Here is a 23,205-nt window from a genome sequence, read left to right on the forward strand (position 1 = left end):
CAGCTACCCCCGGGCCCAGAAGTAAAAGATTTGAGTTAAAAATGTTCACTCTGAATTTGGGTCCTCCTGCCTCAAGCTGGATGCAGAATAGATGCACGCCAACCAAACGGGGGAGAAGCCAGCCAGGAGGACGACTGTCCTCACGAGCTATGGGATGTATACTCTACCTTTGACCACGGGCTCATGCATTGTTTGTGATCAGCTGTACATGGATGTTGTCAACCGACCAAACCCCACCCAATGAAGAGCAGCCAGCGGACAGCAGCAGCAATAACCTTACACTAAAAAGGTGTTCAAGGTATTTCATTTTTCAAAGGATTTAAAGATAACCCGGAAAAAACCCCGCCTGGATCGGTTGTGTGAAAATCTGAATTAACCTACATCTTCACAATCACATTGATTGTCCCCAATATCACCATCATCATCACCACCACCACGGAGGAGAGTACAGTCAGCTGATCTATCTATACGTCCACTTCCAAGCGAAGCCGGGGTCAATACAAGATGATCGCCTTGTTTAGCAAGCTGCTGGACTGGTTCAAAGCCCTGTTCTGGAAGGAGGAGATGGAGCTCACACTGGTCGGCCTGCAGTATTCCGGCAAGACCACCTTTGTCAACGTGATAGCGGTAATTTTGTGTCATTTGTGTTGTGTCTTTCGGAGAGACCATGTTATTGTTTTATTGGCTGAGTCGTTGCCACACATTCAGGAGCGGCAGGCAGCGGTCTTGTGATTCCAGACACGGCGCTCCGCCCCCTACAAAATGACATTTATAATCTGTAGTAGGACCAGTGGTGGAAACAAAGTAGGCTACTCACATTTGCTACTTATTAAGTAGTAAATGTATCAATACATAGTAATACTCTGTTACAAGTATTCAAAATGAACTTGAGTAAAATAACGAAAGTAGGTCTATTGGCAATTTGGCATCAAAATGTACTTAATGTACCAAAAGTAGAAAGTATTCATTGTGCAGAATGTCAGATTTCAAGTTTTCAAATGTTTAATAAATCTTTTGAAAATAGCAGATCTACAAAGCTCACAATGATCGGCTGTTTTCAAATGGCCGAAATGTAGACCTACAGAGCTGAAGTGGTTCATGTACATTTTACATATATTTTTTAAATAATAAGAATCAAAATCTACAAAGTAAGTAGTAACTAAAGTTGTAAAATAATTGTTGTGGAGTAAAAGTAGGTCTATAATATTTGGATCTGAGATAGTAGAAGTAAAATTACTGTAAATTGGAAATAGTCCAGTAAAGTAAAAAAAAAAAAACTCAAGACAAGTACAGTACTTAACTCGTAAATGTACTTAGTAAATTTACACCACTGGGATTAAACGACATTGAAGCGCATTCTAGGGTGTTTTAAGGATGTGTGTACCCACTCACACCTTAGTCATATGACTTCATAATGACATCATGAACGATGACATCCGTTTAGACAAAATTAATGTCTAAAGTCAAATAGTGGTTGTGGTGGAGATTAGATTTCCCATTGTTGTTGTCAGTAGTTAAAAGCATATACTTAATAATTAAAGACCTACAGCTAGAATACGTCAACATGGATGGCCATGTGGTGGTTTCAATGCCTCATTCCATGAAAAGAAAGCTGTGTCCTCATTTGACTTTGCTGTCTCTGAGTCAGTGATTCCAGCCTTTAAGTTTTCATTTCAAGGACCCCATTTTGATATGCATGATTCCAAGCCACGTTGGGCCTCCATTTGATACAATTTCTTGACCCCACTGTAAAATCTGCTGTTATTTTAACTCTTGAGAGTCTACAAATTGAACCAAATAAGGGCAAACCAAGGCCCACTGGTTCCATTTGTACTCTAAAGTTACAGACCTTTAAGGGTCGTTTTGGTTTCCTAATTATCAATCGTTTAGCAGGGGATACCCTGAACCCCCTCAAGGACCCCACATTGAGAACCAGTGTATATCTGAGTATGTAGAATAGTGAGACCACTCTCTTTGCATCCAAACAGGCACACACACACACACACACACACACACACACACACACACACACACACACACACACACACAGATTGTCCCAACAAGGTACCCTGCTTCAAAATGTGGATGCTAGTTTAAGGGCAGTAGAGTAGGTCAGTGGTTCTCAACCTGTGGGTCGGGACCCCCAGGGGGGTCCCCAAATTATTTTGGGGGTCCTTAGATGATTAACTTAATTTGCAACATTGTTTTCTCCCTAAACAGTAAACAAACCAACGTAAAAGTTTAAGTTTACTGTACAGGGGGTATATGCACATTTCTAAAGTGACAAAAAGTCTAAAATTACAAAATAAACACTGGCCAAATTTTCAAATATTAGAGGCAGAAATTGTGAAAATAGCAGATCTACATGCTCACAAAGCCTCGCAACTTAGAACTGTGTTATACAAAATGTAATGCCTCAGCTCTTAGTGCTCGTCAGGGTAGGGGGTCCCCCGTTAAAACATGATTATTTTGGGGGTCGCGGCCTAAAAAGGTTGAGAACCACTGGAGTAGGTGACCAAACGAGAATTCAACATCCATGGACACTGCAATTATTTGTCTTTTCGTCAACTCTTGATGTGACTTCACGTGATATGTCATGGCAGCCAACAGGCCATATTCTCTGTGGGATATCCTACATTTATAATATGGACGCCCGATGATGCTATGTTAGTCATGTGACTAGAACGTTCCAGGTGTTAATAGAAGGCTTTATAGGCTGCTGTCCAATAATGAATGAAGCCGTTTTGGGTGACATTAAGGCTATTTGGGACCTGTCATCATCACCAGTACATAATGTCTGTTATCTCTGTGTTTGTTTTTTATTTTTAAGGTCAGGTGTAAAATATAATCTAAGACACAGTCAGGCATATTATAGTATAAACAGGATGTCAGTTGCTAATCTTGGATGCAGTTCAACACTGAGACATGTTGATGTCAGTATTAAAAGGGCCTTTTGTAGACAGTCCTGTGCTTCCCCTCCCACTCTTGGCCGTGGATCCGATGTGTCCTCAAGTGATCTGTGTTGTCACGTGAACTGTGTTGTGACATATGAATATAGGCTACTATGTATAATTTTATACATACAGTGCAGAATGTTGCCAACTTTGAAGTCCGCTTCAGCCGACTCAGCACAGTTCGAGTTACTGCTTAAGGTTGTTGAAATGTTGTAAAGGTTGTTGTACTGACCGTTCTTATATTCCTGCCAGGTGCCGCGCGCGCCCCAGCCGTAGGATTACAGTACATACAGTTACAATTATCACCCTTCCTGCCCGGCTTCCCTGGCCAGATTATGACATTTGTGCTCGACAAAGCCTGATGCACCGCAGTGGATTCGAACCCCTAGACTACGCGGTGATGGACACTTTACCACTATGCCATGCACCTAAGCGCCCATTAGCTTGGTTCCTTGAGTTTGGATATTGTCCATGTCTGTCCATTTTGGAAGGGGGTCCACTATTTGTGATCATCTTGAGGTTTCAAACTTTTCTTTTCTCACCAAGTATTTCTTTTTGGGAGTTTTTATATCCCAATTGAGGGTCTAAGGACACTAGAACAGAGGGTGTTGTTTTATTTGTTTCCCTTGTTAAATGTTGCTCTACAAAGCCACTGACACTATAACAGTGATTTATTAATATGGCCAATTGCCAATGTGGTCACCTCCAGACAATGTTTTGGGTCATCTTCAGTCTCTGGGTCTTTAAAGCTTCAAGCCTTAAGTTTTATGTCCTCTCACGAGTCACAACAGAGAGGTAATTGCAGGGTTCATTAAGCTGGGGAGATGAGGAGGAAATCCAGTCTTCTGATTTTTGAGTGGTGGTCACACCACTCCTGTGATTCGCTTTCACGAATGTTACTGGCCGTGTATGTCTGTTACTGGCCGTGTATGTCTGTTACTGGCCGTGTATGTCTGTCGCCTCACTCGCCTGCCATACCTCTCCTGACCAGGAGAGGGACACACAGGACACAAACACACACACGTTAAAGGAGGGCACACACACACAAACACACACACACACACACACATGCACGCACGGGTCGCACGCGCACACCCCCCCGCGCACCCCCCCCCCCCCCCCCCCCCCCCAACAACCTTGCAATACATGAATTTGACTCTTTTTATTTGACCACCACTCAGTTCACAAGGTGTGATTTTTATACCAACCCCTACAAGCTCAAATCTAACATCTACACGCTCATAACCTGTCACGATATGACACATTGTGAGCTTGGAGATTAGCGTATTTTATTTTTTTATTGTCTTTTTTACACAAATCGAACACTGCCTAATTGCAGCTGTAACAACTGGTATATTCTTTTGTTGTTGTTATCCAGTCAGGTCAATTCAGTGAAGACATGATTCCCACGGTGGGTTTCAACATGAGGAAGATCACAAAAGGAAATGTTACCATAAAGGTTAGTTGAAACACCATTATTTACTGCAACATCCTAAATATAAAATAATGTATTACGTTTGGAAGTTGCACACTTTTTTGTGGAACAAGTCCCAACAACATTTCGCTGCTTGAACAAATAAAACCTTCTTAATTGTTCTTGATTCTCAAATTAATTGCATGGCATGACAATTAATTAATTAAATCTTTAATACCATAATGATTTATTTAAGTATAGTATTATATACTGTACATCTCAGTGCTGTAAGTTATTTACTGTATGTAGAGGTGGGTTAGTTAATATTAGTATTATCCATTCATATTCATAGTATTTTATAAGGTACGGCACCCCTAATCTCCAGGGGGAGAGCAGACAAACAGTGTGGACAGTATGTTTTACAATAATGACATTTTTGTTGTTGCAGCTGTGGGATATAGGTGGTCAGCCTCGATTCAGGAGTATGTGGGAGAGATACTGTCGAGGAGTCAGTGCCATTGTGTGAGTGTGTACACACACACACACACACACACACACACACACACACACACACACACACACACTGTATTGTGTATTGAGTCTCCCTTTTAGGACCATCCATCAATTTCCAACGATTTTATTAATTGTCTCCACCAGCCGAAGGCTGAGGGAGAGTATGTTTTCCCCTCCGTCCGTCCGTCCGTGCGTCCGTGCGTGCGTCCTCGCAGTTTGTGAACAGCTAATCTCAGTCACCGTTGGCCCGATCGCTGCCAAACTGAGCACACACACTCCCTGGATGCCAATCTAGAACCTCTGCCCCACATTTTTCAAATCAGCCTCATGGTGGCGCTATAACAGGCCGATTTGTGTGGGCTGGTTGTTACCAGCTAATCTCCGGCGCCGTTGGCCCGATCGCTGCCAAACTGAGCACACACACTCCCTGGATGCTAATTCAGAACCTCTGCCCCACATTTTTTAAATCAGCCTCATGGTGGCGCTATAACAGGCCGATTTGTGTGGCCTGGTGGAGACCTGTGCTCGGAAGAGCACTGCTTCTAGTTCACTATTAATATCACTCACTGTGTCTTATGACTGTGTCGCTCCCTGCTGAGAATACACTTATTTGAAAATAATTATAATAATACATCTTATTTGTAACACACTTTATATTTGACACAAAAGTGCTACGTTTTGTAAAAGTCAAGAAAAAATAAATAAAACAATAAGAAAAGTATTAATAGTTGATCATTCGTAGTTGAAAATGTGTTATTCTTCTTGGTCAGTCAACAACAACTAGCCACAAGCAAGCTAAAGCCCTAAGCCTAAACGAGCACATTGTGGAGTGAGGATACATTAGCATTTCCCTCATCTTTTTGTTCTTTTAAGACAGTTTGCCTTAGAATATCAAAACTAGTTTTTTTTTGCCTTACCTGCTTTGCAAGACTATTAGATGTGCAAAGTCTGATCATAGACAGTATTCATAATTCACAGCATTTTTTAAATTGTTATGCTGAACACACTTTTTTAAAACGTTGTGAGTCCACCTGGATTCTTTCAGAGATTAGTGGTAGTCATGTAAAGACTGATGATAATATTAATAATAGTGTGCCCTTTAGATGTTGTTGGGTCTTTGCAACAGTACATTTGCCCATACGCAGCATTTGTCCTCTGCATTACCCATCTTAACTATTAGGAGCATTAATATTGCGCCTGGGGAGCAGTTAAGGGTTAATTGTCTTGCTCAGGGACATGAAGACGCACAGACTGGGCGAGCTGAAGGTCGAACTTGCAACCTTCCAATTCACAGATGGGAATTACCCTACATTACCCACTAACATGTTTCATGATGTCATAACCATGTTAGGAAACATAAAGATGGCTTTATGACATCTGTGACATTAAATGACTCCTGGAGGCAGAGGCTTACAACTTTATTCAGATTGTCATATTAGTCTCTCTCTCTCTCTCTCTCTCTCTCTCTCTCTCTTCTTTCTTCATCTGATTAACAAAGTCTCACTTCATTTCCCAGCTACATGGTAGATGCAGCAGACCCAGAGAAGATTGAGGCCTCCAAGAATGAGCTACACAACCTTCTAGACAAACCCCAGCTTCAAGGCATTCCAGTAAGTCCTCCTCATTTACTGTACACTTCACCGGTTGTTTCAATTATCTCACCTGAAGTATTACCAACCATTGAAATGAGTTAAGATGTTTTCTATGCATCTTCAGTAACAGACTAGAGAGAAGTGACGACATGCATGATTCAAGAGTCGGACTCAGGACATAAATAATGTGTTTGCTGTTGATATAATGCATCATAGTAATCATTACCCCTAGAATATCTGTGATCTTACAAATAACGCTTTGTGTAATTGTCCAAATACACAGCCATAGATCGTTCCCATCCACAAGGTCACAAGGTGCTGGTGAACAGAGGGTTTCTGGCCTGTGCTGAATGACTCGTGTTATTTCTGACCCTATGTTTTAACAGTTCTGCTGCTGTTGACAATCCTCACCGTCATTGAAAGGGTTAAAATCATGGTGCCGTTGACGGTGAGGACTGTGAATCTTACTGTATTTACAGTAAAGGTATAATTACTTACAGTACGTCGCTCCGGTCCCGCCCGCATCGGTAATGTCCGCGATTTGTTTACAACATCGGGCGTGCACGCGAAGTGAACGGAATTTGTACAATGGAGGACCAAGGCACGTCCTCCATAGTAAATCCATCGAGAGGCCCATAAAGAGACTTCATTTACTCAAAAGAGACATTTTCATACAAAGGGTGGTCTGCATACTGTACACAATAGACTCAGCTGGGCGCAGCCATGTTTCTCTTCTGGACCCACACTGTCATGTGACTAGATGACGTAATCGTTGCCGTCAAGTGATAATCCAAAAAAACAAAAACAACCCCCTTCCGGCCCTTCAAAATAATAGCGGCGGCCTACGGAGAAAGCGGCGCGGCACCAAGGCACCAAGCATCCCTTCAGGTTAAAAGGCAGTAGATGTGTAAACAGCGGGCAACAGGGCGATGTCATCCAAAAGATAACCTATTAATAATATAGTATATATATAATATATATGTTTTTGGGCGACGTTTTCCACTATCGCCTGCTATCGCCAGTCGTTGCCGGGTCGGTCCCATTGACAAATAACACACTTCCGGAAAATACGTCCAACCGTAACCAGTTGTTAAAACGCACCGTGAAGCTGAAACAGATCAACATGAGGTTGAACTTGTCAGATGTTCTGGAACAATAAATATGAGATTGATCGCTGCTCCACCTGCAGTGTGGCATCTCAAGGCCAGGCAACTTACTTAGCACAGTAGTATAACAGCACAGACCAGAACAAAATACAAAAGATAGCGCGCGCACACACACACACACACACACACACACACACACACACACACACACACACACACACACACACACACACACACACACACACACACACACACACACACATTATTTTGTACAGTCCTTCCATAGGCTAAGCCCAGACATGAATAATGAATGTATGTGAGTGAAGACAAGAAGGATTGCACCTAATGATTTATTGGAGAAAGAGAGACCTATGGATGTGGCGTGTGTGTGTGTGTGTGTGTGTGTGTGTGTGTGTGTGTGTGTGTGTGTGTGTGTGTGTGTGTGTGTGTGTGTGTGTGTGTGTGTGTGTGTGTGTGTGTGTGTGTGTGTGTGTGTGTGTGTGTGTGTGTGTGTGGGGTTGTTACTAAAGAGATATTCCAAGGTTAAAGCTTTTCTGGGAGACAGGGTTGTAAAAGTCAGACTGAGATGAGAGGGGACAGCTACAGGAGAGTGATGGACACAATGGATTTGAGATGAGATCGTCAAATAGAAGTGACAAAAAAGAAGAAAAAAATACAAATATTTTGTGTGCGCGCAATACGTGCATGCGTGCATGGTCAAATGCTCTTCACCTCCTCCAACACGGTTAAACCAAAGCTGATGAGTTTTGTAACACGTGGGTCCTCTCCTCACCCCAGGTACTGGTGTTAGGGAACAAGCGAGACATATCCGGTGCCTTGGATGAGAAGGAGCTAATTGAGCGCATGTAAGTACAATGAACATCATTTCAATTTTATTTATTTCCATTTACAATCACTTTGAGTAGGCTTCCTAATCTGGTTCCTTCGGACCGTTGGTATTGCTGCCTTTTTCTATCCTTACAGGTTGGTCATTACATTAACGGTTCAACTAGCCCATGATTAGACATCCGTATACAATTCACTTATTACCTTCTCCTACTGTATCTCCTCTCCGCTCCCCTCCAGGAATTTGTCAGCTATCCAGGACAGAGAGATTTGCTGTTACTCTATCTCCTGTAAGGAGAAAGACAACATCGGTGAGTCAAGCTGTCCACATTAACTTGAAGCAATGCCTGCTCATCTTAATTCACAACATTACTCTCGGTTGCTTCCAACGTTTCTAAAATGATAAAACGTAGGTTTTGCTGACATGATATAAATAAAAAAGAGTTGCAGCTATTTTTGAAAAATTGTTATATTCTTTTTGTGTGCAAATCTTTGAATACTGTATATATTTTTAAAAGCAAACATTTGTAACTCAAATATTTGCTTCTGGGAGGTCCCTGGAAAAACAATTTTGAGATGGGGGTCCACGGCCAAATAATATTTGAATGGTGCAAACCACTGTCGAATGAACAAATAGTAAACACTACATGAAGAGGTAAAAACGTTTATGTTGTATATTTCTTTGTGTGTGTGTGTGTGTGTGTGTGTGTGTGTGTGTGTGTGTGTGTGTGTGTGTGTGTGTGTGTGTGTGTGTGTGTGTGTGTGTGTGTGTGTGTGTGTGTGTGTGTGTGTGTGTGTGTGTGTGTGTGTGTGTGTGTGTGTAGACATCACACTACAGTGGCTGATCCAGCATTCTCGGAACAGGAGAACATGAGGACCACATCTCCAGACCCCCGACCACCATCCCCAAAGACCATCTGTACCCTTTTCTTCTCCTCCTGCTTCTCCTGGTCTCTCTCTCTTCTCCACCTATCCGTCGCTGCGCTTGGTTCCATTTGACCCATTTAGACCGGGAATGCATTATTACATGTTATTGCTTCAACCATTATTTTATGCTTTAACTATTAAAAAAATAGCAAATATACAAGCTCGCTGAGCTTGTAGATCTGCTATTTTTGAAAAATCGTGAAAATTTGTGCAAGTCTTTGAATATATTGACCCGATTCTATAAATGTCTTCTAAAATTGTTTTTTTCCTTTTTTAAACTCGTGTTTCTATCATCAGTGGTTCTCAAACATTTTTATGTCAAGGACCCCCAAAATTATAGGTATTTGGCCACGGACCCCCATCTCAAAATGTGGACCCCAGTAGCAAAGTTTGAGTTACAAAGGTTTGCTTTGAAAATGATATATTCAAAGATTTGAACACTTTTTCACGATTATTCAAAAATAGCAGATCTACAAGCTCAAGCTCATAGCACGGCACTCACTCAGTGCCGCGCTATGAGCATGTATATCTGCTATTTTTCAATAGCTAAAGCATAAAATAATTCCAGGTCTTAATGAGTTTTTAACCCACAAGTCTTTTTCTGTCAGCCCCAGTTTCACCTGATGCTAAAGCTGTAATATAAGCGATTTATGGCTGCTCAAGGGAAGTAAGTAGACAACACTAGTTCCGTAGGTAGTGAGTCACGTACAGTGAATTGAATTTCGAGCATTGATTTGGTTACTGAGTCATTGAACTTTGGGACACTGATGAGTCAGTGACGCGTGACAGGATCCCAAGGCAGCACCTGATAATGACGTAACATCAATCGGTTGGCTAACGAAGTTAGGTTTAGTGTAAATACAGAAAAATAAACTATTGTTTAACATATGTGGCTATATATATATATATTGGCATGTCATTTTTTTCAAAAAATGTGCGCTACAAGCTTATAAGCGATGTGAGCTTGTAGATCTGCTATTTTCACCACACGACACCATCGCACATCAAAGTAGGGTTAATGTCGTCATTGGAGGTTGTGAGCAAGGATGCTGGCTTTTACGGTGAATTCTGTGGATTTTCTAGGGAGCTGAACTTCCAGTCCACTGGAGTGATTTTGGATTTGAGGCAATCTAGAGCACTGGTTCCCAAACACTGTTGTTACACATTGTTATGGGTCCCTTCATTATTTGTTTGTTTGTTTTTTTCATGATAAAAAAAATCAATGATTTCCTTAAGTCATTTCATTGATAAATAAAAGACAAATAAAATTAGACAACAAATGTTTAAGAAGCAGTGAAAATAGCTGATCTACAAGCTCACAACGCTGCACAAAGCAACACGTCGTGAGCTTGTAGATCTGCTATTTTCATTGTTTTCCGGGCTAGAATCTAAATTCTCTTCACAGGCTAAAAAGTTTGGGAACTGATCTAGAGAATGTCTTACTCCCTGGGCAGATTCCTGCCTAATACCTACTGAACTAGAGAATGAACTCTAGAGACCGGTTTGAGACACAACCAGTCTACTAATGGCCTCCCTGTCCAGGCAAAATTAATATGCGTGCGTGCTTTGACAAACTGCTCATGCCGACTAGTTTGGCTACTGTCTAAAAGTTTACGTCTCATTAGGGAAAATGTAAATAGAGATTCACAGGAAAAAATGAACACCAGGAAAAGCCTAATTGGAACTGAGGGGTCTTCAATGTTAACAATGAGCTGGTGATAGTAGTTCACTGTGGTACTGTATGTCAGTGGAATCAAAAGTACTTCCCACAGGGTCATTTGATACAATATCAAAAGAAATACTTATTTCAGCTTTAACATGCATCTCATATCCAGATTGCCAAAATATCTTTATATTACAAAAGAGTAAGTGATCTACTTCCGGGTCATGTATCGCTAACTTAAATACCAAACCACTTGGCCAAGATGTACTACATATGTACTAAATATAGCTTAAAAATTCAAACACCCATGTCACCTTTGCAAGATGTCGTTTCCAAACCTCTGTATACAGTTGTATTCGTTATTAACCTCATATTTTGCCTCTGTATAAAATAGTCCGCCGGTCAAATATGTCCGACCGGAAACGTGCGCTGCGGCACAATAGTTCCGCCACAATAGTTCCCCCCCCAATTTTTTTTAACGTTTTTTTTTTTTTTACTAGATGTGAGCGGCCCGAAGGGCCGCGACCCTCTAGTTACTTACAAATTACATTGCATCCTCGGGTCACATCCTCTTGACAGTGTTGGATGAATTGCCCCGTACTCTTCAGACTATTTACTATTAGCTCATTACTAGCTCACACATTTTAGTTTATTTACTTTAATTTAATTGGACGTGCATGCAAATAAATGTAGATTTACATTTGTGTAGTGGTTATAGGCTACTGTGTGTGGACTGGAGATACGTCACATTTACGCTGTCACTGATGTGGCCAAATACACAACACCTGTTGGTTTGGGTGGTCAGATGTGTAAACCATATTGGACTTTAGGCCTTTTGCTCTATCCAGCTCCTGTCTGATCTCGCAGGATACATGTTAATGCAAGTTGTACTTGCATTAAAATGTGTCCTGATCGCCATAGGTTAGACAAGGTTCAAGTGACCTGGTGGACATTTAGGTTTGTCTGAATGTTGACACTATAGCCATATCCCTTCCCTTCAGTTCTGTGAAGCTGTACACATAGGGGCTGACAGAAATGGCTTTTGGGGGTTGTTTCTGTATCCCCTGCTCTCCTTCCTATTAATACCCCTTTTTAAAAGAACTACACTTACCTCTTTCTCCTCCTTCAGTCCAGTTCTGTTCTTGTAAAAAAATATGGGAGATACTGTATAATTTGCACTGTTATGAATTATTTTGTTTTCTACCTGTATGTATTTTTTATGCCATGTAATTCAGAACGGATAAAGTTTGACTCTTTGACGGTAAACTTATCGGCTAACTCTCTTTTGACTTACTGTATGTATTCTTACAAGCTATGGTGAAGTCTTCTCGAACTACAGTACACGTATAGCACCAGGCTGTACAGTATATTTGTATAACTACAACTATTGTACATTTTGTGGCTGAACTCACAATAATAAAAGACGACATTCAGTTGAGATGTGAAGGAAAGGAAGCACACATACACATTGAGTTTTAATGGCCGCGTGACACTTGGCTTGTCTTATCATTTTGTAGAAGTTTTAAGCATTTTGTAATGTTATTTCTGAGGCACTTTTGCTTCATCAGATCATACAGTTGCAGTAGAGGGGGAATAATGCGTAGAGAGAGGTGATGGTGTGTGACAGACTTTGAACCAGATTTAAACCTGTGATAAAGAAGTGTCACACATAGCTATAGTACAGGCATACAGATCCATCTTAAAAAAATGAATATTGTGTAAAAAAGCATGCAGATGACATAGCACCCCAAATCAGAACTGACTGCAGAAACTTCCCACTGAACTTCAAGCAAGTCTGACTTCAGAAGGTTGACATTTCTCTATTATAAATCCTTGTTTTGAGTGGTCTTGTGTAATAATGTAATATTTTGCAATATGGATTTTTGATATTCATGGACTGTATGCCATAAAAATTCAAAATCTAAAAAAAAGTTGGAATATTTCACTGCATGCGCAATGTATCTATACTATACGAAAGTTTCAATTTTATTTATATTTTTTTATTACAGAAGAATATTTACTTACAAAATATTCTATTTTCTTTAGATGGATCTGTACAAAGAGGTGACAGGAATTTTGGTTCAATTGCACTTCACATAAACTGAAGAGGTCAAGTACAAAAGCTCAGAACTAAAACAAATTAGAAGAAAAAAATAACTGTTAACCACCTTCAACAAAATGTATTGCATTTTTAATTGTGCAATATTTAAAATGTCGTTGTTTGACTGATCAGTATAATGCAAGAAGACAGGCCCACTTTATCATCAAAGCCCATATGAGCAACTTGACTTAACTAGCCGGGCCTCAGTTCAACATAATTACCATAAAAGATTTCCATGTTACAAATACATATCCACATATTCAAAAGTCTTGGTAGTACATTGCTACTATAGCCAGAAGAGGGCGATATAGATGTTTCATTAAGATGATCTTCAAGGGCCTGGGCTAAGCAAGAGCCTTTTTGTACTGTTCTTTTCTCACTTTGTGAATTCTGAGCTCCCTCCTCTTCTCTCCTCTTTCTATTTAACACTCTCAGACACACAAAAGGGCAGCTCATGAAAGACTGAATGACCAAGCCTGCAAGCTTGCTTAGCCTACTGCCTAAGCAGGCTTTGGGAGAATATGACAAAATCCTTTGAGACATGAAGGCTGCACTGGGCAGTGACACAGGAAAAAGTGCTTTTCAAATGGTTCAAACTTCAAACGATTTCCTCACCAAAGACTTTTTTTTCTTCTTTTTTTTTTTACCTAATCTTCAATTACATGTTTGTTTTATCGTCTCTTGGAAAGACCCCATCAGATGTTGTTGGTTTTCCTCGCTTTAGCAGTGTCAAGCTTTCAGCCATGCAGTTGAGTCCCATCAATGAAAGCACTATTTGTTTAGGACTGAAAGAATGAAACCCCTAGTGTTTACTTGTGGGCTTTATTGATGCTTCCCATGTCTAGACCGAAAATCCGTGGCTCTCTCAGTGAGGAAGTGGCCCTGCAGTCCATCTCTGGTCCGGTCACTGACTGCGCATAAGGGAGCCGGCTGTCAGAAGCTCCACAACCGCCTGCCGAGGAGTCCCCAGCTTCGGTTCCACCACCTGCTGTCTTATTGACAGAACTGTGGCTGCCGTGCTGGACCGCTTCTGTGTTCTGGTGTCACTGGAAGAGGAAGAATCTAGAACCTCTGGCCCCTCTGGGATTAAAGCCCAGTAGTCTCTGCAGGGGTTCCAGTCTTGAGGCCCACAGAGGCACTTGTAGTCCTCATCTTGGTAGCATTTCTCACTTGAGAAAGCTAGTCGCTGGGCTGTTGTCTTGGTAATGGTTGGCACTACTTGATGGAAGTGTGTGCATTTTAGTCTATATTCACTGGGCCTGCTGGTACCATAGAAATCAAAACATCATCTAATAATGTGTGTCTGGGAGCCAAGAAGAGCATACATGTGTACAAACCATACAGCACACACAATCAGGCATGCAGTTATATACATTTCTTGTTTTTACCTTATTTTACAGTTGCTGTTTTGTTTTTAGTTTTTTTGTGAATGCCAATTTGGAGGAGATTTCTATTTGAGCATAGTACTTTGAATTGTGAATGTTACAGCTGCATTCGTTTGTAGTGTGAAGGTTTGTGCTCTGCTCTGTAAATGTAATCAACTGAAGGCCAGGCTCATATCACTGTTGTTGCTTTGCAATAAAGCTGTTGTCTGTACTCTGTAGTAGTGAGACCATGCTGTGATTAATCTGAATTATGACACTATTCTGTCTTTCAGTTGGTGTAAAGAGCTTAGTTCAATGGCATAGAGATATTAAGTATAGTATAGGCCTACTGCAACTTCTTCAGCATCGATTTATGACAAGTATAACACATTGTGTTACCAAGATCTTTTAGTGTCCCCCTGAACACTGGACTGTATACATACCCCAAACATATTGGTGTTACAAACTCATTTTTTTCGCACTGTTCTTCCCATAATTCATCAGAATAAATTATTTACAACTTGCTAACTTGCCTTGGGTTCCCAGGAAGGCAATGATCCAAAGCAAAACAGAGGAGGAGGGACACACACTGTTCAATGCAAAAAAGTGTTCTAAAGCCGTAATATATGCATACCTTTACTGTACATTGTTTGTCTAGTCACATGAATACAGAAATGGCTTAAAAACATGCTGACTACTTTGGCCTGTGAAATATAGAAGGGAACACTCGGGTACAGGCAGGTGTGGTAACTTAAGGGTGCGGTCTCTAACACACAACCAAGTTCAAATGAACCTGAAGCCAATCAAAGGGTGGGGTGGGTACTGTCTGGAGAAATCAAAGTTTTGATTGATTGATTGATTGAAGAATTTATTAGAAGTTTGCAATAGAAAAAAGTACAGTTTCATGACAGTACAAATCACTGGTACAAGGTCAACTAAAAGGAGATCCTAGAAAGCCGAGGCTTATTTCCACAGGAACCACACTTTAAGTATCTCATATAACATTGAAAGACAGACGGATAGAACATAGTACTTTATCTAGGATAATATCAGTTTCAAAAGCATAACATCAAATACAAAAGGCAGAATACAAAGAAAAAGGGGGGGGGGGAGCATGGGGGCTTAGTCTATTTACAAGTCACGGGTAGCTGCTGTCTGAAGGTGACTTTTCATACCAATTTTGAAGGAGGCTAGGGAATTGCTCTCCTTTAGGGCTTGTGGAAGGGCGTTCCACATGTTCCACACGTTAAGACCTGGGTCTTTCAAAGATGAGTTTGGTGGAGGTTGGATATGCTATTCTGCCCAGCAAGCACGGTCAGGACCTGGACCAATCAGTGATGTCTCGCTTGGGGCCAGATCAAGTCAAACCATGACTAGTCGGATCTGGCCTAGAATATCACCTGATTTCAACCAACATAAATCCTGCCCACAAAAACAGACATCCTGGATTAATCAGAGAGGGTCCGATCGAGGCCAGATAAATATCATAACTTGTCAGATATGTCCCAGAATATAACCTTATCAACCAACATTACAAACAATAATGATGTCAAGATCATCCCCCATCCCCATATGGGCTGTGATCTGGCCTAGTTCTGAACGTCACCGGAGTCACCGGAGGACGTTATCATAACGCCATCATGACGGCTTGCAGGGTGATCATTTTGTGGCATCCATCATTTTACAGTAACAGTATTTGTTTGTTTACATATTAGCACACCTAAATCTAACACACACATTATGTTGCTGCAACTGCCTTGCTTATATCACATGGTGCTAAGGTCAGCAGTTTTATTTTGCTTTAATGTCATCCAAACATTCAGGAAGAGTAGCTAGTAATGGATGAGTTGCTTTTACTAGCATATATTGTGTATATCTAGGTGGATTATTATGTTTATAACAACATGTATAATAAAAAAGAATGAACTCTTGTGGCACACAATATCAACTGTCCAGCGCCAGGAATCGAAGCATTCCCGACATATTTAACATTTGTGCCACTTGGGAATCCTACTTTATAGATTATCCCTCTTGAACAATTTAAAAATAATTTCACAAAAGCTTTCATTGAGGATTATAACATATGCCATGTTTAATTCCAAAATACAAAACAAACAAAGCAAAGAGGTACGATCATTGCAATATTGTACAACCTTATTTTTAACCTATTTTAAACACAGTACTTATAGTGTACTTATACAGCAATGCCTTCCAACATTCCTCCCTGGCAATAATACATTTCCCATTGTACATTTCCCAGTTCTAACATGTTAACCCACTGAAAGGAACACTTGACACTTCAAAACCTACCAAATAAGGATTTCTACATCTAGTGATGAGAAAAACAAGTAGTCTAGACTCAAAAGCAAGTGAGAGAGCATTAATTAATCCTCATTTTGTTCCCTTTCTTCGTACACCATCATGTGTGAATTCATGCGCAACAAGTGCAGTGCATGAAAGCATGAGGGTGGGAGGGAGGCGAATGGCTGGCGGCGTCTTGAGTTTCAGGCCCACACAGTACAACCAAAGCCCACCCTCCCCTCTCTCTCTCTCTCAGACTCTCCATCGTCAGGGAAACCAAGAGGAACTGTGAGGTTTTAGGAGAGAGCAGTGGGGTTGTTTTGGTCAGTGTGTGCATGTGCACACTGCGTGCACCTCCTCCTCTGCTGCTTCTACCCTCCCCTTCTTTCTTCTCTCTTCAGTCACTGCTAAGGACATTGATTGTGGGGGTAACTTGGCAACTGTCTTGGGGGAGGGGGGCTTTTGGCTACTGAATGCAGTGACGGGGCTCCGGCTTGGGTAGAAGAGAGAGGGGGGACATGCGAACAAAGCTGGCCTTATTGGCGCTGTCCCCCTCTGCTTCTTTCTTTGAGCAGCACCAGGCACAACTAAGTGGGAGGACAAATATTTCAGCTCAGAGAGCAGGGACACTGCTTAGAGCGCTTCCATGATGCTCTGTAGAATCCAATCCAGACCAATCCTGCCTGTGTGTGCATGAGTGTGTGAGAATGTGTGTGTGGGTGGGTGTACATGGGCAGCTGTGGTGGTCTCCATTGACTTGTAATGACTTGCTTGTGCATTCAGAGATGCATGTTTTCCATCAACCATGATTTATCTAACAAACCGAGAAGCAAGACTGATCACTGATCTTTGACTGTTTATTAGCTAAAACTGGAAACAAAGCATCACTGGTCCTTAAACTTGTATGCTACGCACCTACATTAAAAGCCTAAATTCTATCATACATATTATCAACATATTCAATGGGAAATTGTCTTTAATATGTCCCTCTTACACATACAAACATTTCAATATTTCATTGTTTGCATTACTTATTGAATCCTGAGCTACTGAAAAATATTTTCTAGAGTTCTAAATGTTAAGCAGATGTACAGTAACTGATGTTAATGGCAGATTTAAAAACAGACAAACAAACAAAACATCACCTGTGGAGAAAGAAAAGTGATCTCTGTGGTTAACTCACATGATTGATTCACATGTTTATTTTTGTCACATGTAAAGAGCAAGCATGTGTGCTTTTTATTTATATGAAACATTTCATGATTTCAGCGTCAGTGTTTCACATGTAATCTGACCTTATATGTGACTGCCTTCATTTTCACATTTAAGAAAATTAAATCAACATGAAAATCTTGTGACCGTAAAGTTTTTACTTATTAAATGATAGATTTCACATTTGTCACATGTGAAATTATGGATTTCACAAATGCCTTTTTGTAAGGAAATCCATAAAACTCTATAAAACCAACAAGGTCCTATACTGTAGCTGCAAACGGCTTTATATTTCAGCGAGTTCAGATAAATATCAAACACCAAAGACTGTATTTAATAAAACATTGAATATTTGATATAAACATGTCAAAGAATGCACAGCAAGTGTGTTACTTTAATTCTGCTAGTAAATGGACTCTTACTGGTCCATTTAGTTTCATCTCTACACTCTCAGAGTTAAATTGACACTGACCATTGCAGTATGGGAATGGAAAATGGTGTTAAATAGATAAACAAATAATGGAAAGGGGTAGCATAAGGGTGAAATATTAGGGACAATTCTAAGTGCCCTGCACTTAGAAGGGGCCCTCACATAATGGTTTATAAATCATGTTGTTTAGTATACAGAGGATCCAGTTTGATATGTTTCCACGTGGATACAAACAACTGATTTTTAAGTTGGTATAAACAACTGATTTCTATGTGAGAACCAAGAACTGATTTCTATTTGGGTACCAAGAGCTGGGCAATGAAACAATGTGCGCTATATCAGATGACAGGAAATACATGGAACATTTTGTAAATCATGACGGAGAAGGAGTTGAGGAATCCTGAAAATACTCGAGAGCAGAAGCAAAGAATTCTTTTGACTGTTCGCCACGGCAGCTTATACATTGTGTGTTCATGGCGGCTGGGAAAATTCAAAGGCCAATTGTTGCTCTGAATGACTCTTTCGCCATGACCTTCAGCCGCTGAATACCAAGTCAAGGAACCTTAACACCAAGAAGTATAAACAACGTTTTCTTCAGTGGTGGGTGTTATGACAAGGATTGACGGATACTATTGAATAGCATTCTTTTCATTCCAGATCATCCCAGACAGAGTTCAAGAGGTTAGCGACAGGACCTAGCTCCCAGGCACAGTCAGAGGACGCATCATGCTTTTCATTGGTTAATTCCCACAAAAGAATATACAAAGACTACACCGGAAGTTGAAAAAGAAAAAGAAAAAAAAAGAAAAAGAAAACACACAAACACACACACACACACACACACACACACACACACACACACACACACACACACACACACACACACACACACACACACACCAGGAATTCAGAGAATAAGCCACAGCTAAAATAACATTATTTTGTGTCTTACTCAAACAGTTACAAAGACTAGTGAAAACGTTTGCACCGAGTTCATTCAGCTTGCTTTTGACAGCTTTAATTTCATTGATCCCTTATGATCAAAAATATATTTTTGAAATGAAGCAACAGCAAGAAACCAGACAGTTCATAAACACCAGTCTGTCAGTCTGTGGCCACCAGTCTCTGCAACTTAATGAATCTATTGTGGCCTCCTAAAAAAAAAAAGATTTCAGGATCTGATGTGTTTCTGCTGTTATGATGACTCCACGCCTCCAGTTCACATAGACTGGAACAATGAAGGCATTGGGAGTTTTGCTGCTGGCTCCTGGCTGTGGCAGAGAGACCTCAACAGGGAGTTCCAATTGCCACCACAGAGGAAGTGTCTTTAACCTTGTCGTAGAAGATCGCCGGCGATGTCCCTGAGATGATTTTGAGTTTCTCTTCCTTGCAGGAAGAGGGAGAGAGTGAGGGTGGGGAGAGGGATACGGGAGAGGAAAGAGCGGAAGGAGAGGCGGATGTAGCAGTCGCTGTGGTGGAGGCTGAGGACGATGAAGATGATGCGCCATCCGGGAGACACTCCTCGCAGCAGCAGCAACAGCAGTCCATGAACGCCTGGCCGAGTGAACGACACAGACACAGCAGCAACACCGGTGTAGATGAGCTGCGCACGAACAACAGAAACTGGCCAATCAGGGCCAGGAGAGCCTCAGTGGATGTGGAGACGGGGATGGAGATGTAAGCCAGGGCGATGTTCCAGGCATTCTCCGGCAGGTTGCAAACAGCGTAAATGACAGCCAGCGCCATCACCGTTGAACTGAGCCGCTGCTCCCGCCTCGCTTGCTGCTTCTTTTTAGGAGAGGAGGAAGAGGAAGACGTGGAGGAGGAAGAGGAGGAGGTTCGTCCTCCTGCTACCTTAAGGCTACTTGCTTTCTGCAGAGTCTCTTGGGCGATGACATGTCGCGTCACTAAGTTGCAGGCTAACGTGAAAAGTAGCGGCAGACAGAAGTAGCAGCCGAAGTACCACCACATGCGGGCCTCGTGGTACGTCAGCACCAGAGAATACACCGTCTCTGGCAGATCCATAGAGGGCTGGCGCACACACATATCCACTAATAAGCCACCTGTTTGGGCTCCAAAGCTAGCAACTGGTGAACTCCCTGGTTGTTTGACCTGGTAGCTGATGGGAGTTAGAGGAGGACTGCCATCTTGAGGGATCACTGAGGTGCTCACAACTTCCTGAGTGAGTTGCCAGAGGAGTAACTCAGGTGCAGCCAGGACCATGGAGCCGATCCAGATGACAGAGAGCTTGGCCAGGATGGACTGGCATGGCTCAACTCTGGGTGTTTGGAGTGGCCCCGGGCTGGTCGCAGTATGGAAACGATCTATACTCAGGGCACACAGGCTGAAGGTGGCAACCCCCAAGGAGGTCACCTGGTAAAGGAACAAGGGGTGGGGGTTAATAGTAGCTAATACAATAATAAACATATTTTTCCCATTCAGTGCATTGACATCATTCGAAACGGGTGTTTTAAATACATTATACCTCTTAGTCAAAAGCTGATAATGATCATCCCCTGCCTAAGGATTTGATATAGTACGGTGGTGGATATGAAAAAGTAGTAATAATGATGATAAGACGGAAGGAATAATGAAGATAGTCATAGTCAAGTGGTCAGTCAGTGCAAGAAAACCAGGATAAGGATAGGGATGTAAAGAATTGAGGAAGAAGAGTACACAAGCAGAGAGACAGTATAATTTTACATGAATTCATCCAAATATTTTCAACATACACAAAGCTGTTAAAACTATTGCTGCCAAGGAATAACTATAAATATACGTCATGGCTACAAATAAGCGACAAATAGGCTCCTGTAGCACTACGTCTTGACAAAAAGAGCATAGTCTATGTTTATAGTGCCATCTGACCCCTCTCCCTCCTCCTTCAGTGCATGCTTAATGACCTCAATTAGTTGAACCCACGCCTCCAAACAATTAACCGTCCTTCATTAGCATACAAATAGGTTAACTAACCAAACACAGACAGGGCTGGCAGCCAGGCCTGTTTTAAAGACTAGAGTAGTCTATAATAGGTTGTGCCTTGTTGCACACAGAATTTAATTACAAACACCAAGTGAATGAACAAAGCTCAAAGTTAAAACATTGGCATATAGGGAGGGAGCACATATAAATGTAGAAAATTGTTTACTTTAATGTTGTTTAATTTTTTTTTTTTTACTTGATTTCATGATACCTGTTATCTCCCCCTCTCTATTGTATATGTATTTATATAGTTAGATAGATACCTATATTATCCCAAGGGGGAAATTCAGTTGTCCAGTTGTAGCACAGCAGTATACAGTTATTTACAAAGTTACAGAGACGTAAGAAAAAAGATAGATAAGAGGGGAAAAAAACAAGAAAAAAAAACAAGAGCAGTACAGTACCAATAAAGAGAAGGTGCATCAATAGAGGGGGCGAATAATATATAAGTATATATACATAAAGTGTCTTACAAAAGAGACCATAGCAGTCTATATGTATTTATATGTATGCTGTGTGTGTGTGTGTGTGTGTGTGTGTGTGTGTGTGTGTGTGTGTGTGTGTGTGTGTGTGTGTGTGTGTGTCCGTCTGTCTCATGAATGATGTTGTGTGACCAACATCATACTACTCTGCCTCCAAAATGTGGAATGTCCTGACACCATCCATTAAAGGATGTGTATCACTGTTTTTCTCTACTAGGAGACCACAAAGGTAGGAAAAGGAGGTCATTCACCGTCACTGTTTTCCCTTTTCTCCTTAATAGTGTTTTGATGTAATTTGTTGATGAAACATATTTTATGCAATTCTGATGAATTGAATACAGGGGACCACAATATGGAAACAATTAATTTGTGTTTTCCTTTTATCCATAATGTATTATGCTTCTTTCCCACCGGACGTGATAAAGATAACGATAACGATATGTCAGCGTTCACATCAATTATGACGGCTTTATCGTTGTGGTGTGGATGCTGTCTTCCACTTCAACTGAAAACGATATTTTTTATCGTTATCTTTATCGTTATCGTGCCCAGTGGGAAAGGGCCTTTTAGTCAGAAATGTAAACAGCACGTGGGCTGTTCACTTATTCAATCAATCAATCAATCAATCAATCAACATATCAATCAATCTCACCTCCATGTAGGGCACGATGCGACAGGAGAGGTCTCCCAGCAGGCGTTTGGAGGTGAGCTCGTTGAAGATGACCACGGGCAGACAGAAGAACAGAACCAGGAAGTCCCAGAAGGCCAGGCTGGCCAGGATGCTGTTCCACGCGCTCTTCAGGTAGTAGTTGTGCCACACGATGCACATCAGCGCCAGGTTCCCCACGATGCCCACGGCGAAGAGGATGAGGGCGAGCAGCATCACCGCGTACGCCCCGTACGAGCTGTCCGTCACCGGGTACAGCGGGTTCTGCACCAACACCAAGCCTTTGTCCGAGTAGTTCCCCTGCAAGAACACTCCGGAGACCGAACCTGCAGCGGTGGGAAAAGTACTCAAATGTGTTACTCACGTAAAAATATCAATATACATACTGCTGGCAATGTAGAAGTACTCTGTTACAAGTTAAAGTCCGGAATTCAAAATGTACTACTTGAGTGTAAAAGTACAAAAGTATTGGTATCAACATTTACTTAAAGTATACTCGTTATACAGAATGTCCTATTTTATAATGTATACAAATCTTTTGAAAATAGCCATCTACAAGCCACACAATGCGTCCCATTTCCCATATTCCCTCCTGATTGGCTACCATTGCCTTCTAAAGTTTGTGTATGCGACCTGACGGTCGCTTATCTC

At 41.3% G+C, this 23,205-nt stretch overlaps 2 protein-coding genes across 2 annotated transcripts; one reads left to right on the top strand and one right to left on the bottom strand.

Annotated features, from left to right (window-relative positions):
• The first annotated feature begins 201 nt into the window (after nucleotides 1-201).
• arl8a (ADP-ribosylation factor-like 8A) lies at nucleotides 202-10,701 on the top strand. Its single transcript, XM_080727387.1, has 7 exons — nucleotides 202-627; nucleotides 4,333-4,413; nucleotides 4,817-4,890; nucleotides 6,398-6,491; nucleotides 8,378-8,445; nucleotides 8,666-8,736; nucleotides 9,250-10,701. Exons 1-7 carry the CDS (start codon nucleotides 505-507, stop codon nucleotides 9,297-9,299), a joined length of 561 nt encoding a protein of 186 aa, XP_080583513.1. The 5' UTR covers nucleotides 202-504; the 3' UTR covers nucleotides 9,300-10,701.
• A 9,009-nt stretch (nucleotides 10,702-19,710) lies between these two features.
• Nucleotides 19,711-22,845, bottom strand: gpr37l1a (G protein-coupled receptor 37 like 1a; the record flags this gene model as incomplete). The annotated part of the gene is made up of 2 exons (XM_080727386.1): nucleotides 22,540-22,845; nucleotides 19,711-20,796 (listed from the first exon to the last, which is right to left on the bottom strand). Exons 1-2 carry the CDS (start codon nucleotides 22,768-22,770, stop codon nucleotides 19,711-19,713), a joined length of 1,317 nt encoding a protein of 438 aa, XP_080583512.1. The 5' UTR covers nucleotides 22,771-22,845.
• Between the last annotated feature and the right edge of the window lie 360 nt (nucleotides 22,846-23,205).

This window comes from Nannobrachium achirus (assembly GCF_963921795.1).
Source record: "Nannobrachium achirus genome assembly, chromosome: 6".
In the NCBI taxonomy this organism is placed as follows: domain Eukaryota; kingdom Metazoa; phylum Chordata; class Actinopteri; order Myctophiformes; family Myctophidae; genus Nannobrachium; species Nannobrachium achirus.

Bases quoted from the DNA above. Each gene is read 5' to 3' on its own strand.
- arl8a (XM_080727387.1), top strand. From the start codon at position 505: ATGATCGCCTTGTTTAGCAAGCTGCTGGACTGGTTCAAAGCCCTGTTC. The intron at 4,891-6,397 runs GTGAGTGTGTAC...TTCATTTCCCAG, and splicing joins CGAGGAGTCAGTGCCATTGT to CTACATGGTAGATGCAGCAG. The intron at 8,446-8,665 runs GTAAGTACAATG...GCTCCCCTCCAG, and splicing joins AAGGAGCTAATTGAGCGCAT to GAATTTGTCAGCTATCCAGG.